The following is a 16,961-nucleotide window of genomic DNA, read 5'->3' as shown; positions in this document are numbered from 1 at the left end:
AAAAAAAAAAAAAAAAGAAAAACTCCCTATGTGAATGAAGGCTGAACTTAGCAAAGAGAAAACAAATTCCCCTTCCTGAGATTGCCTGCCTTCATGGGATATTTGCAGGTCAGCAATATTTTGTGACCCTAAGGGGAAAACCAACAGACTCACAGAGACTTCAACCCTGACATCATGGAGCGTATGACCTAATGTCACCAACCTTCTACTCAGCCTTAACTTCATTATATGCTAAAATGTACTCCTTGTTGGAGCTACTGTATTTAGATTTCCTGATATTGTAATGAAATACATTTCTAACAGATACTACAACACAGGTATCATCCTTCTAGAATAACAACACTGGGAGTAAGAGAAAAGGGCAGGAAAATTCTAGTCTACTCCTTATTTCAGTTCAGAGCATTAGGTCTCTATTACATTAATACTGTCTGTTGGGATATCCGATTAGGTATAGATACCTTCAAATACAAGATCAGAACCTGAGTATAGTTGATTGTATGGTCAAAACTACCATTTCGGTGTTAATGGAGCAAAGCGGGTATTTTTTACAAAACAAATATATGAGGGTCTTCTTTCTGATTCTTCCTATTATTCATCCATAACACTAATCTGTAACAGAGCTGTGTGGTAAAAGATAACATTATGAGAATATACAATCAGGCTATAATTAACCAGAGATGACAATTATAAATAACACTGTATCCCAGAGTTTCCAAGAAACCTGACATACACAATTCTTGGGTTGGCTGAAACACTTCCAAGAAAAGTTAAGAAGTGAAAAATCTTTTAGAAGTCTTCAATTAAAATGTGTTTCAGTAAAAATGACTTTCATTACGTGTTTTGGTACATATTACTAGAAAACATTCATCCCTTTCTTCACACCTCTAATTGTTTTCACTATCCAATTACAGCTTTTCAGAATTCAGACCATCTAGTTGGGACAAAAAGTTAATGTGTATAAGGTGTGTTCTCAAGAAAACAGATCTCCACTCCAGGATTCCAATTACCTGGATTTCAGGTTATGCTACCACCTTTTAGACGGATGGAAAGTACTAGGCTGAATTTCTTTTGTTTCCCCTTTCTTTTCTCCCAGCTCCTTTCCATCTTTTCTCTTCTTTAGGACACCTATTCCATGTACTTCTTGTACTTTCTGAGTTTACAAAGTTGGGAGTATTGTTTTAGAGAGAAAAATATCATTCTTTTGTGATTCAAATGATATGGGAAGATTAAACTATCAGAGAAAGTTATCATATGTTCTGTCTTTCATGAAGAACTATGAAGCAAATGTCAAACCAACTACTGATCTACCTATTCTTTGGCCATGGGTAAAGTGGAGTGATTATAAAAATTAAATCTATTAAAAAGGCAGGTATTAGGAAAATAACACAATCTGTATAGTAATGTCACTTCATGTGGAATAACAAGTATCCACCTTTGTCAACTCAGGTATGTAACCAATCTGATATACTTAAGCAATATGGGGTCTTTATTCAGTTCCTAGAGGTAGGCTCGCACACATAAATATGCCATGATTATCAGTCAAAATAAAAATGTGATCTAAACTGTAAACATTATAAAGGTGAGGACATATTTTCTCATTCAATACAGTACCTCAAGTACACAGTACTGTCCCTAATACACAGTAGGTACTGATGTTGAATAATTACTAAGTAAAAGATATGTTTGACATTATCTCATTTCTATGAGTTGCACAGACATAGATCAATCATTTATACTGTAGAAATGACACCCAGCCTAGTTCAACAGGAAAAGACAACCACAATAATGTCTGCTTCTAAGAGAGATTTAATAATCTCAATTTCACTCTCACGTATCAAGGGTAACATATGGGATAAAGTAATTTGGATCCTTCTGCTGAAAAGGTTTACCTACACATTATAAGAGTTTGCCATAGTATTACAGTAATGGAACTGTTTCACCTTCATATTTTAAGATTTTCACTTAAAAACCCATAAAAATATAAGACTTTAATTGAAGACGTAACTCAACGGCATTCAAAGTGCATGGTGATGAGATTCGAGAACCATAACCTTCTTGAGAATGAAGACATCTTAATTGGCCAGTAGATTTTGGCAGGTGTTATTTCAAAAGTAAGTGTTTAAAAAAGTTATAATTATACAAAAAAGAAAGGAAAATTGAAAGCAGTGGCTTTCAACAGAGGCAACTCAAACACCTCAAATAGGAGGTGCTAATCAGAGAACTACAATGAAGTATGATAGTGGAGGTGGAATAAGAAGTGAAAATAAGGTCCCCTAACAATGGACAACTATGGACTAAAGTGAATGCATATGGTTCCAGTCCTGTTACTTAATAAAAAAGCTGAGCAGAGTCACTGGAGCCGGCAGAAAGTCATGTGTTAGAACAACAGCTGATCTGTATTAGAGAAGATTAACTCACAGTGCCAGGGTGGAAGGCTCAGGATTATTTTATGTACTTCCATTGCCTTACAAGCCGTCAGCACAATTATTGCCCTCCGACGTGAATGACTGATCTGTAACCACAGCTAAACAGCATGCTGCTTAGGGGCCTAGGAGCTTCATGAAGATGAATTTCCATACCATCAAAGTGCTTTTAATGGGCTCCCTGATCCAACCACAAGGCCTGTTTTGTGAGTATATAGAATTTAGGATGAAGGCTTCCTGTCCAAAAGGATTTGGTCGGTTGTCACTTGACAATCCCCAGCCAGCCCCAGAGGAGGAGAGAGGGGGAGATAGGTAGAGTTGTCTCTGCTTCGGAGGATTATAACAAAAAAAAAAAAAAAAGGGTGCAGATGCTTGCTGAATGCAACCAACTGCTGTATCCACAGCTGAAGTCAATGCGCTTAACAAATAATGGCAATTTAGCTATGCTTGCGAGGAATAGCTCGAGTCACTTTGCATTAGCATCTGGCTGAGTGTTAAACTCATTTCTACATGGGGAGCAGAGAAAAGGAATTTCTGTTTAAGCATCTTTTCAAGAATGTTTAAATATTTGAATATGAATTCCTTTATGCTTGCTATCATTCCTTCTTAGAGCTGTCACTTTGCTTTTCCCCTTCCCTTCTGGTTCTTAGCTAGAAAAATTGTGTGCCTTTCTCACCGCACCAGTTTTGCTCCTCTCATGTTGTGGGACTGTGAGTCATACTGACCCATGTTCTACTCTCCGCTCCAGAAACAGAATAGAATGGAAGTCGTGTCTCCAACATTTTGGCCCATGTTTGGACCACAGAAAAAGAACAGTTGTGACAGGATCACGCATACATTTCACCTTCACTGTGCATATTGCCAGCTTCTTAGAGATTATACATCAAATTCCATATAAAACCTGGGGAACCAGAAAGCTATCCAAATAAGCAACTGGCTTATCCTATACAATACTGTTGGACTCATAAGTTTCCCATGATGATTAACTATCAAGTTATTGCTAAGTAGCCAATCATTTTTTTCTGTCATCATATCTATTGACTCGTAACTCTAGGATGGTTTAAAGGGGATTTGATAGCACTTAAAAACTTCAATTCAAACATATCAAAAATGACCAAAAGAAGTACATCACTCTGAGCATTCGATAATACCTTATAATACTTTTCTGAATAAAATAGAATCTAGTTTAGACCAAAGAGTTTAAAATTATTAGATCTCAAATAAATTCAGAAATTTCACTGGGCGTAGGTACAATAACAATGTCCAAGTTTTAAAAAGCACATTTTGTTTTATAATGAAGTCAAATTCTCTGATTGTGCAGTTGCCTAAAGCTTGACAGTGCTTTGCATTAGGAACATATGATGCGCTCAGGATCCTAGATCTTTAGACTATGCGCACGGGTATCATCCAAGCTTATGCTGATTAAAGAAGATCCCGCATTTTCAAATCCAGTTCATCCCCAAATACAAGTTAAGCATCTTTGTAAAGCAAAACTTTCCCTCAGACTCAGATATCTCAAATGCCATTTTATGTCAATACAAACTGATGGCAGAAAATGAGCTATTAATTGTCAGTAGGATATACAAGAGAATTATAACCCTATTTTTGGTAGGTTTTGATTAGGGTGAGTATGGAGATTTCTGTATTGACAGAAGGAAAAAGGGAGGGAAAAATCATAATTCTGAGATGGTGAGAGGATGAAAAGATCATAAAGAAGAAAAGCATGCAGGCAATTTAAATATTTTTGGAAAGTCAGCTATTTTATGAACTAACCTTTTCTGTCCGGCAATTATTAAGACCTAGACTGTTCACAACAGCTACCTTCCCATCAAGCACCTGTTGTTCCCGCCGAAGTTGCTCCTTCATCTGCCGAGCTTCTTGGATTGCCTTGGTGACAGCATCATGGTCATTTAAATAACCTGGAGATGTGACAGACAAAGGATGTGTTTTGTACAAAGGCATCGATAGGTTAACCTTTAACCATAAAAATCTCATTTCTTTTGGGGTAATGGATAGTGTCTGGCATATAATGATTTCTCAATGGAATTTGCCTAAAGGAATGAAGGAATGAGTGAATAGGTAATTGATGATGATTGATTCATACAGTCATACATAAATATGGTGTCAAACATCTGTAGTAAAAAAAACATAATATTTAAGTGAAATATAGTTGTTTCCAGATGTTTGGAAAGAAGTTTAAAGTATAATTTTTAAATAAACTTTTTTATCTGAATATTTTGTAGTGCGAAAATAAAACCTATCTTTGATTTTTTTTTAATGGAATGGTTATTTGAATGTTACCATAGGGTATGAATATTGATAATTATCACTATAATTATTGACACTCATGGAATCAGAAAGGCCGATTTAGAGTTTATGTATAGCACTATTAAGTTTGTTATTTACAGAAAGAATACATCATTATTCACTGACTGAAAGAAGCACATTTCCCCCAAATCACGGTAAAATAAACCACAGGTGGCAGTGGTTGGCTATGGATAAAAACTTGCAATAGTTAAGATGCTAAATTCAAGCACAGAATGTAACCAAGGACCTGTAATTGTTGGATAAGAAAAATTGTGGCTACGGTAACTATAGTCACACTTAATTCACACTCTTAATAAGATGGTCAAATGACCAGCTTATGTCTGCAGCTCCACAATCCAGAGTTAGTTAAAAGAGAAAAAAAAAAAAAGTTGAAATATTTCTTTTAAAGAATAACAGGTGTAAGGAGCAAAACTAATTATAACTTAATGTTAATTTAACACTGGCCATTTATGTATTTGATGCACATTATAATGATAATCTGCATGATTTTAGGGTCAAATATCAATGAGAAGAGATTGTTTTGCAAATATTGAAAGGAAAGCTAGTATCTCATCTTTCGCTCTCCCTATCTTTTAACTAGGGCATAAAATGGCATAAACTGAATGTATAATATGAAATTGCCCAGAAAAGGGACTTGTTTGTGACATGAGGCTAAATCTAACCAGATCCATTGGTGAATTGTGACAGATGGAGGGACTGTGAGACAGAAGGCAGGCACTAATCACACATAAAATGACCGGCTTGCCTCAACATGTTCCATGGATTCCAGCAAACTTTACACCCTAATCCATTTTTAGAACAAAAAACATCTGGGCCATAAATCCTCTAATCTGCCAAAACACGCTATTAAATCCCATGATTTGTTGAAAAACACTAAGATTAAAGAAAGGAAATATAAAATGGCTAACTGCCGTGTTAGGAAAGTGTTATTAATACTCTTTCTTTGTCTCAATTATGAATGTTCTGGTACTAAAGAGCCTTGTCTAATCATGTCAGATTACACATCCTCGTTGTATTGCTAGAGACTTCTATCTGATCTGCTCATTGCCAAAAAACATAGACTACGTTCTTGCTTCTTAAACATTTCTATTGAAGGAGCTGATGGGAGATTAGTACAGTGCTTCAGTGCTGGCAGGTTTCTAAATGATCCGTGCCTCTCCCCCACGCACTGTGCACAGGCTAGACCTTGTCCTCTCATCTCCTTCAGGCAGAAAGAGCAGTTCCAGCGCAGGCAACAGAAAGGGCAGCCTTGAGAGCTACTGTGTATTTTGCTTTTTAGACGTAAATTCTTTGGAACTTATTCGAAGAACAAAACATCTATGCTCATTTCAAATAAACTACAAATCAGAAACGACTCTTTAGACCTGGGTCAGACCTTTGGGGTTAACATTTACTATAAAAGATGGATGTCCTTAACCTTCTAGTATCTTCAACATCCTGACTTGAACAAGCTTCGTAATATATTATTTTTGAACTATTGTCTTCATGAGCACCACGACTCTAGAAAGAAATATAGCTTTTATATGACAGTGATGGTCTTGGGAAATGTTCATATAGTGAGATCCAAAGAGCGTCTACCTGATGTTCCTATCCTCCAACCCGTTTAGGTACAACCTGGCATCGTGCATTTTTGTTGTAGCGTCTCCAAAGCACAAATACATGTGAAATGGTTTGGCACATGGTACTGAACAAAATTATAAGTTCTTTATGCTTTTTAGGTGCTGCCTAGGTAACCTTGTGAAGGGAAAATGATTAATAGAGTTACAAAGGAGCTGCAGATTATGATGGGGGTAAATGACGGAGGTAGACATGTGTTCTGTAATGGCTATTTCTAATTTGAGGGGTGGGTTCATGTATAAGTGGACATAGGCGTTCACTTTAAAACAAACATTCTTGCTTTTGGAGACTCTTGAGTTTTATTAAAATAGGTTATGAAATTTTAACATTTGTATCTGCTGTGTCAAACCATAAAAGCCATTTATATATTAAAGAGCTGACTCTCAATCAGATTGTTTGTTGGTTCTTCAGATTTTGTTCTTATCGTGGTCACCAAATTCCCAAATCTTGCTGACTCCCTCTCCCTTGGCAAATGGTCTCCCCTCTGATCTTGGAAAGATCCGTCAGGCTGAACTTTCCTCTTCCGGCTGCCACGCTCCTATCCCTGCTACCTTCAGATCTATCTCCATTTATGCCCATTGCCTCCTTCTCGTTCCATGAAAACGGTTCCTCTCATTTCATTCAAGGCAAATCCTTTAAGCTCGTATTCTAGATTTCTATACATCACCATCAGTTATACTCTCTCACATTTATGTCATCTATCTGGTATTTTCTACCATCTCCACCACCTCAACTTGTAAGTACTTAAGGCTCTCCTCCTAAAACAAGCAGATCAAGTCTCTCTCTCTACTTTGTGTTGCTCCCTCTTTCCAATCCTGCCTCTCTATTTACATTCTAAACCAAGCTTCTCAAAGGTTCATATCATACTCTCCAATTCCTTCCTTGCTCTCCCATTGCTGCTGCAATCTTGTTTCTGCTTCCCTCGCTCTTTTAATTGCCAAATCCAAGGGACATTTCCCATTCCTTGCAGAATGGAGGCACTGATGATCTCTTCATTATTGAAACTCCTTCCTTCCTTGTTTCACATAATAGCATCTCTGACTCCTCCATGTTCATATCATTTCCTGGGATTCTCTCTTCACCTACTCTTTAGATTTTCGTCGAAAGTTTCAGTCCTCAGGAGAAGTATGTGTTTTAGAGCTGGACAAGTCTGAACTAAAATCCTAGGTTTGCCACTTCTAGCTATGTGAATTACACAAGTTGTTTTACTTTTCTAAGTCTCAATGGTATCATTGGTTAAATGCAGATAACACTCACTAGGTAACATAAATGCTGTGAAGATTAAATGAGTTAATCTAGTTTCTTAGTATAACTAGTGGTCCCTGATGGTTATTCAGTAACTGTCAGTTCACTTGCAAAATAGCACAGGGAAACAGATAAAATGTGGGCATTAGCTTCAGATAGATCTGGGTTGCTGCTTCTTGCAAAGTGTGATATTTGACAAATTATAACACTTTTATCTCACTGAATTTCCAGTTTTTTCAACTGCAAAATCAATGGAAGGTCAATGGAAGAATTAAGTAACATACACGAAGGTTAGATAACACTTGGTACCCGAGGAGACAGAAAAAAAAAATTCCTTTCTTTTTTTATTTGACCTATATGCTTACCCTCAGCAGTCTTGTTGCATGACTTTAACCATTATGATACAGTCTATGAGGGGATATCATTTCTTGCTGGTAGAGAGGTTCAATTAAATGGAAGTCACCCCATGAGAGTTCACAAAGGCCCCACATGATCACTTGATGCATTTTATTCTTCTTTCATTCTATATTGAGGCAGCAATTGCATCTCAAGGCAGGATTGGAAGGCAGCATGTGTTTAGGAAAGGTTTGGTGAGCCTCAATCTTAGGAGGTAAATGAGAGGGCAAAGGCCAATATGGCTCCAGTCAGCCTCTCAGATGAGATTTGTGAAATGCCGGCTAGGAATCATTAAGATAACACATTTGTGAGATCTGTAACCTTGTTAAATTGACCATAAATTGATTTCTCATGCCTCAGTGTTTCTTCTTAACCATTACCACCCAATTTCTCAAAATTAAAAAAAGGCCCCTTTTATATATTTTCAGGGGAAGAAAAAACGGACAAACTGGAAAGTCTATTCTTAAAGGGGATAACACCTAAACAGAAAGAGTGAGTAATGCCTGCTCCTCCGTGAAAGAAGCTGTCAAAAGGTCGAAGGAAAAACAGAAAACTACTTGTCTGGGTTGAATTTTATCTCTCAAAAAGATATGTGCATGTCCTATCCAACCCCTATTATCTGTGAATGTGACTGTATTTGGAAGTATAGTCCTTGCAGGTGTAATTAAATTTAGGACCCTGAAATGAGATCACCCTGGACTTAGGGTGGGCCTTAAATCCAATGGTCAGTGTCCTTAGAAGAGAAAGGAGGGAAAGATTTGGCGTACAGAGCCTGGGAAGAAGGCCACATGACTATGGAGGCACAGATTATTAGGCTTACACATCTATGAACCAAAGAACACCGAGGAGTGCCAGCAGTCACTAGGAGCCAGGCAAGAGGCATGGAACAGATTCTCCCTTGGAGACTCCAGACGGAACTAGTCCTTGCTGACACCTTGACTCTGGGTTTCTAGCTTCTACATGGTGATAGAATACGTTTGTTTTAAGCCACCCAAGTTATGATCATTTGAAGCAGTGGCCTTAGTATCCAATATACCACAAATCGGTCTTAAATGTTCTCCTCAGAATCAAGGGGCGACTCTTAGTACGATAAAATATCTACTGTCTGCTTCAAATCCTTCCTGATTCCCAGATACATATACCTGTCTCCTAAGCTTCTCTACTTAGATGTCTCATGAGTACCTGAAATGCAGCATGTCTAGAATTCATCATTTTCCCAGTGCCCCAATCTGTTCTTCCTGTATTCATATTCCTTTCTAGTTGTACATCCAGTCACTTGGGAGTCATCTAAGATATCTCCTTTAATGCAGACATACAAAAGGCGACTAAGCCCTGTCGGCTTTGCTTCCTCCTCAGCTTTCAAATATGCTTCTTCTCCATCCCCACGGTCCCTGCTTTTGCCAAAGCCGTCTCATATCTCACTTAAGTTAATGCCTTAACCTCCTAACTGGTTTTGTTATCCTTAGGCTTATACTCTTTGAATCCATATTCTACTCTGCTTCCAGATAAAGCAGTCCAAAATATTCCAAAATAAAGAATTTGGGTCGTGTCACTTTACTTGACTAAAAAGCCATCTATTGGTATGCTAACGCTTAAAGGAACATTCCATAAGATGATGATCTGTAATATTCTGTGAAGCAAAGTTCCATGTTCAAGTAAGTGTGGGATATGCTAATTTAAAGTTAAAAAGTTTTTTCACTGCACAAATTCTCAAAATCTTGAATCTGTTCATGGGCCTCGTGAATCTTCAAGAACTAACAGTATGCAGACTTTCCCAAATATAAACTGGAACAAGAAACTCTTTAATGTTCTCCCAAAACGTCATTCTGGAACAAATTCCAAACACTTTCAAATGGCCTGAAAGTCTCTTCACGATATCAACTCTGCTTTTCCTTCCCATGTCGCATCCTGCTGGGCTGAGGAGCTGTGTGTTAAAGCTGCACAGGACTGGTTCTCGTTGCACGGACATGTCTTTCTCCTCCCTCCTCACCTCCATCTCCCAAGCTTTTCCCTTTCACTGAAATACTCTCTCTCTCTCTGGCGTGTTTGGGAATTTATTCAAATGTCGCCCCTTCTGTAAGGACTTCCCTGACATACCCCAGACATGCTCCTTGGCAACATTAGAGCTTCCCATTTATATGCTCCTTCAAAACGTTATAAATGCCTCAACTGTCACACTGTCTTTCATTTTTCTAAGTTTGCCTTTCACACCAGTCTGTCAACTACTTGAAGCCATTCTTTTTTTCTTTCAATCTTTTATTCCTCTGGTCCATGGCAGGGTCTGTTGAAGGTATAAATGCATATTTCTAAGTTGAAAGTATCAACCTTTTTATAATTCCAAATCCATTGATATTTCCATGTCATCATATCAATGGAAGCCTGTACCATATGACACAGATTTATTAAAATTCATGGACTTCACAGATGCTATCAGGGCAACACAAATACTTATTTAGTACATATTTATTTTACATAAGACTTTTCAGCTATAAATCTTATAGCAGAGGTGTTTCAAGTTATTTTCAACAAACACTAACTTTTTTCCTATTTTCAGGTCACATCATCATCAAATTTTTGGCACCCTGATATGTAGCCATTTCTTCCTCTGTGAAGCCTCAGAAGGATTAATTAAATAATAAATGTGAAAGCAATCTGTAAATTGCAAAGTGCAATGCAAATGTTAATTGCCAGATGTCGACTAATACCCCTAACTTCCTGATAATCCAATGAAAGGCTTTCTGTGAAACTATTACAATATTCTTGTTCAATAACTTACCCTCACAGAAGTCTTTCTCATTAAAAATGTAAATGTATTCAAGGTAATATCTTCCTTCATGTAATCATATTTTAAATTAGTAAGTTGTAGAAATAAAGTACCAAATTAATGGGCTTGAAAATATTTCCCTTCATTTTATTGAGTCTCTGGGTGTCTGCTACATTTGTTCAGGTAAAGTTTTACTTATCACGTGTTAATACCTGAGGAATGAAGGGTAAGAATATGTTCCAATATTTTTCAAAGACATGATAGAACAAAGACTGTAGGCATTTAAAGCCTCAGTCCAACACTTCTGCCTGCTTGTCCTCCTGATTTAGCAAAATGTATGGCATAGAGAAGATGTTTAATACCCATTTATTTGATGAATGAGTGAAAGGTTAAATAAATGACTGAGTAAAACATCTAATGCAGAGAGGCTACCAACAGGCAATAACTGAAAAAAAAGCATGTCAACCCAGAGACTATGATTGTAAAGCTTCAACCTCCACTGGCGGTGAGTTTGGGCAAATTACTAGATCTTTACATACATATGTTTCCTTGAAATTAAATCAGAGGAATAAAAATAGAATCATAGAACTGTCTATACTGTGATGGAAACTTATTCAGAATCCTTGGTAAGCACTTAGCCTCTAGGCCTTGGTTCCTTATCTGTAAAATAATTTCTATCTAGATGATATGGATATCTGCTCCATCTAGTTAAGGGTCTATAATTCTAAAATTAGCTGCAGTGAGAACACAGATTAAAAATGCTTTGAAAAAAGTTAAAAGTGTTGTACATATGTACCACATAAGTGAAAAAGGCCAATAAAGGAAAAATAACATCTAGTGAAAAGATTCTAAAATTATCCATCGTTCTTCTGAACTATTCATGCCTTTTAAGGATTCCCTTTCTTTGGAGCTGGCTATCATTTGCGTACCATTCAAAAGCATTCTTATAGAATATGCTGAAATATTGGTCCCCAACCTCAAAAACTCACTTTCTATATTTATAGCTGACAGATATATAGCAAAGAGCCCCATGTCACTAACAATATCTTAAGTTATCTTTTGGTTCATAGTTTTCCAAGCTTTATTAATGGCATAACACATTAATTCTTCTTTCGGGGTGACCTTTACAACACCATTAATGCTCACAGCTTTTATCCCACTACATTATTACTCATTACAGTTTCAGCTTTCAACATCTGCACTTGCTGAAAAGAGAAAAGTAAATTGTGGTGGCCTCAAATCCTTGGAAAATATGAGGGATGTATATGTGGTGAAGAGACTTTTCAGAGAAAAAAAATAAGAGAAAGTCAAATGATAAATGTCATTAAATACATTCTTGCCTTTCTAAAATATTTTGTCATACTTCATCCTTGGAATGCTGAAGTAAAAAATCATCATATGATAAAAATGCAAACACATTAGTTATTCCATTAGTTTAATATTCTAGTCTGAATGACATTACTAAAGTAGCTCATATACCAACATTGTGATATTTATGGGCCTTCTTGTCTATTAAGGAAATGAATCATTCTTGCCAAATAAAATATTTTTTCTTTCACATACTTAGGACATGAAAGCAGGTCTTATCTTGGTTCCATTTAGAATGTTGAGCTGAGTAACTGAGAGTTAGACCGCAATAGAGTGCTGGTGAATAATGATAAAAAACACACGTGTACTCCAAACCTTTTCAAACTTCTCAAAATGTAAGTTTTCATTCTCTTCTCACTGCTGTCCCAATACCCCAGGCTGACTTCCTCTTGACAAAAAAAATCTGGAATTCTACCCTGTGCAGATGGAAGCATTTTAAATACATTCCTGTAGCTTTTTTTCTGTCCATCCCACCATTTCTCCGTAACTGTACTTTTTTTCATTTCCTTCCATCTCAGAAAAAAAAAGGGGGGGCTTTTCTCCTTTCCAAAGTTAATCTTCTCTCATCTCTTCTCCTTGCTCAATCATCATCCATGTATCTTATATCTACATATTTCTCCAACTATTTTTTGAAAATATGTATTATATGATTTTTCTACTCTAAAACTTGTCTCTAGTCAGCCTTCTCAAGGTTACTTCTCAACATCAAGCTCAGAAAGAGATTGGTCGATATATTAACTGCACTTGCTTTCCTCATGTTCTTCAAATCTCTGTAATTGGAATTCTGCTAAGCCCTTTACTAAAATTTCTCTGTCCGATCTACCTATCCATGACCTCCAGCAAATCTTAATGCTTTTCTTCTTCATGTTCCTTAACTTTTCTGCAGAATGTGACACCATTAAATAACCCATCCTTTTTGAACTATGTTTTACCTTAGGCTAGCATAACACTGTCCTGTCTTCATTCTGATTCTAAAAGGCACTCGCTGACTTTTTGTTTCCCCCCTAAAAAAAATGTGATGTTTTTTTAAAATATGTCCAAAAATACTTTGATATTCCTCTCTTCAGACATGGAAGCTAATTCTCCTTCTCTTGAGTTGGGCTAGACTTTGCGATTATAACAAAAAGAAAAAAGCAGAACTGTGTGTGACATTGGAGGACAGGTCATAAAAGGCACTGGCTTCTTTTTGGTCTCCCTCATGATCACTCAACTCTGGGAAAAGTTAGCTGCCATGCTATGAGCGGCTCTAAGGGAAGACCCATGTGGCAAAGAACGGAGGTCTCCCGCCATATGAGTGAGTTATTTTGCAAAAGGGTCATCCATTCCCAGTAACGTCCCATAGTCCTGGCTACCATCTTGATTGCAACCATAAGAGAGACTATGTCAGAATGCCCCAGCTAAGCTGCTCCCGATTCCTGACACTTAGAAACCATGAGATAATAAATGTTGGTTGTTTTACCCTGCTGAGTTTTGGGTTAATTTGCTATGCAGCAATAGATAACTAATATAGTAGGTAACATTCATGATTCTTTATCCCACTTCTTTCCTTACCATACGCACTCTTTTTTGGTGAACTTATTTACTCTGATGTTTTCAGCAACCTCCATAAGGAATCATTTTCATGTCTAAGATTCTAGCACCCTTTTTGAATATCAGATTTACATCTACAATTTCCTCCTGAACATCGCTTCCTAAATGTCTCCTTGTGTTTTAAATTCAACTTTTATTAAATGTTTATATTTATATCTTTTCCCAAACCTGCTTCCACTCTGGTCTTCTGTTTCACAGTTGAGGCACTATCCTTTGTATTTGATAAATTCAAAATCCTAGACTCTTCTGCCTCCAACTTGAACCTCACCAGGTACATTCTATTGTGGATAAGTTCTGTCAATTCTTCTTTAATAATCTCTCTTCAATCTATTATCTCCTTGCTTGTCATTCCTATTTCTATTTCATGTAACTCACTCTTGTCCGCCACTAAACCAATAGTTTCCCTGATTCCACTCTTTCTGCTGCCAATACTCTTAAAGTTCTGATCAGATTGCTGTCTGGAGAAAAAGTAAAAATTTCTTAGGATACCATTCAATCAGATTCCACCTGCCCCTTTCAATTTTAGCTCTGGTCACTTTCTACTGCACACTCATTTTATACGCTAGACAAATATGATAGTTTACTTAGGGTTTTCTCTTACAGACTACAATGTCTAAGAATGTATCTCTGCTTCAAGTCTCCATTTGGATTACATTATCTCCAACTTGGCCTTCCTAGATCCTTCCAAAATAGTATGCAACACTCTCCTACTTTTGATTATAAGACTGTATCTGTACACTGAAATAGCACTTACTGTAGCGGACTTTTGCTATAAAATAGATGACTTTCCCCCCCAGCTAAACCTTGAGTTCCTGGACTAACCACCTCATAACTGTATGAAAATAATAAACATATCTATAAATGTGGGCCGAAGTAAGTATCTACAGCCTAATCTATGTGTTACGAAAATACAAATTATTGAATTTTTTTAAAAAATAGCTTAAAAGCATTTTCTAACATTTGCTTACGCTACTGAAATGACAATTATGGAAGAATGAAGCTACCCACTTTATAGAATCCTTCGGTGTGTTCTAGGAAATCTCAAGCAGTATGGAACTGGACAAACTTCACGTCCTAATGATTGACTGCTGGTTAGGCAGAATGTATTTATTATTATGTATACCTTGTACACATCACAAAAAATGGAAATAAATTTCAGTGATGGAAAAGGCAAGTCACCTAACAACCATATTCCGGAACCACCACTCTCTGTGATTCGTCATTTAGGCTTCTTTTTTTTATAAACTTTATAACATAAGTTACATCAACAAATGGCCAGGTCAGTTAGATTTTCAGGGGGACATTATAACTTGGACTTCAGTTATACATTTCATGTTCATGTTTATAATACACCTATGAGGTTCATCAAATTGGAAATCTCCTATGGAATGCCATGCACAGGGTATGTGTGATTTGCCATTAAAAGAATGATTTCATTCAATTGCCATACACAGAAAATTAGCAAGAACAAAAGAAAAAGAACTTACCTATTGTGCTAACTCTGGCGGAAGGACTCGCTAATGCTGCTGGGACAGAGGCTTTGAGGGGGCCTGCCCCACTGTTTATTCTCAGAGCTGGCATGTGGGGAGAGGTGGGTGATGTGGGTGATTTGCCATCAGAGGTCTTGGGTTTAGCTGATAGGTTCAGTGGCTGTGCCACTTCATCCTGCAATGATTATCAGAACATGAGCTGTGATAAGGAAAGGCTGATTAAAAACAGCTAGAAAAACATAGGCATATTGCCTATCATTTCTCATGAAATTACTCTACAAATCAGTGATCTTAGCATTCAATCTGAACATTACAGTGTTTAGTCAGTTGTCAACAATGTCATTTTCAACTACATATTATGAAAAACCTTTTGTATAAGATACAGTACACATGCACTCAACTATCCAGAAAGCACATAACTGATGGCACCTGTTAGAAATATTCTGAAAGAGCTATTTGTATTATTCATTTTTATTGAGAGAAAATGCACAGTTCATATAAAACGATGATGCAGATACATTTTATCAAACCTCTGAAGAATAATAGTTGAATTCCAAGCATCTTTTGTACCCTGGTGCTTAATTAGAATGCCTAGAATATCTGTGATGGAGAAGGTAAATGCTGTGTATCTCTGATCAGAACCGCTCTCCAAATTAAAAAACAACAAACAACTTGCTTTCTTAGAAAATAACTTTTCTTTCCTTAGGAGTCACAGAAACAGTTTAGATTTGATCTAGAAATGAAAATAAACTTAATTAACATTAGATTAATATGTACTATTTATTTATATGCAACACTGTTCCAAACTCTTTACATTTTTTATATCCTGATTTGTTTTCCAGATTTTCCTTACAGTGCACTACATGGTGATGCAAAGATTGCATATGGTCAGTTCAGCATGTATGATGATTTCCAGTTGTGCTTTGCTTGAATAGGTAAAGTTTACATAATTTACATTCTGTTTTATACCTATCTATATTAGCCCTTTTGTAATTTCATACATACTATTTATAGATACAACCATCATTCAAATTTTTAACACAATATATAAAAATCAGGTAATTATAACATTATATCACTTTTCTTTCATTGAAAATTGAAAAGGTCATTCCTTTTCTGTGCTCTAAAATTGCAATATTGTGACATGTTTATACTTTATTGTTTATATTATGTCCAATTCTACATAGACATAATTGTATAATAAAAATATAATTTCCACTTAGCTACTGTTTAATCTTCATAAGCTAAGCACATAAAATATATACCAGTAGTAGCAGGATAACTTATTGAAAGTAGTATAATTTAGAATCAAGTGATGTGATTTGGTCACGGAAATGTTAATTACTGTGTATGAAATTATATGTATATATTTACCAAAAACCATTGGAACAAATCACTTTACAAAAATGATAAAATGGTATAATATGATATCTGTTTCAGTTTTATATTTTTTAAAGTGGTTACTCTTAGTAGATGCCACAATTAACTGCACTTAGGAAGCCCATGAACAGGCTAGGGAAAATTACTCTTTAACATTTTTTTTTCAATTCTGTTTTCTGATTCAGGGAAAAGAACTGTTATTTGAAAATCCATGAGTTAATTCAAATGGCAATTTGGGATTATGTTAGATGCATAATAAAATAATGACCATTATACCAAATTTATATGGATTCATATAAATTGGAAGGAAGTTAAGTAAGATAATTCCATGACTGGTTCAATATATAATTTTGAAAAGTT

General features: G+C 36.2%; 1 protein-coding gene across 11 annotated transcripts in view; it reads right to left on the bottom strand.

Moving 5' to 3' along the window:
- Window positions 1-16,961, bottom strand: part of SOX5 (SRY-box transcription factor 5) — a 987,332-nt gene that overhangs the window by 23,616 nt on the left and 946,755 nt on the right. For all 11 annotated transcript variants that reach the window (XM_019654616.1, XM_019654621.1, XM_019654620.1 and 8 more), the window contains 2 exons: window positions 15,219-15,396; window positions 4,197-4,342 (listed from right to left, as the gene is read on the bottom strand). In XM_019654616.1, the coding sequence (XP_019510161.1) occupies window positions 4,197-4,342; window positions 15,219-15,396 (324 nt within the window). The remainder of the gene's footprint in view (window positions 1-4,196; window positions 4,343-15,218; window positions 15,397-16,961) is intronic.

This window comes from Hipposideros armiger, unplaced genomic scaffold, assembly GCF_001890085.2.
Source record: "Hipposideros armiger isolate ML-2016 unplaced genomic scaffold, ASM189008v1 scaffold_227, whole genome shotgun sequence".
In the NCBI taxonomy this organism is placed as follows: domain Eukaryota; kingdom Metazoa; phylum Chordata; class Mammalia; order Chiroptera; family Hipposideridae; genus Hipposideros; species Hipposideros armiger.
The sequence above is the reverse complement of the archived record's forward strand: the minus strand, read 5'-3'. Positions and strand labels throughout refer to the sequence as shown.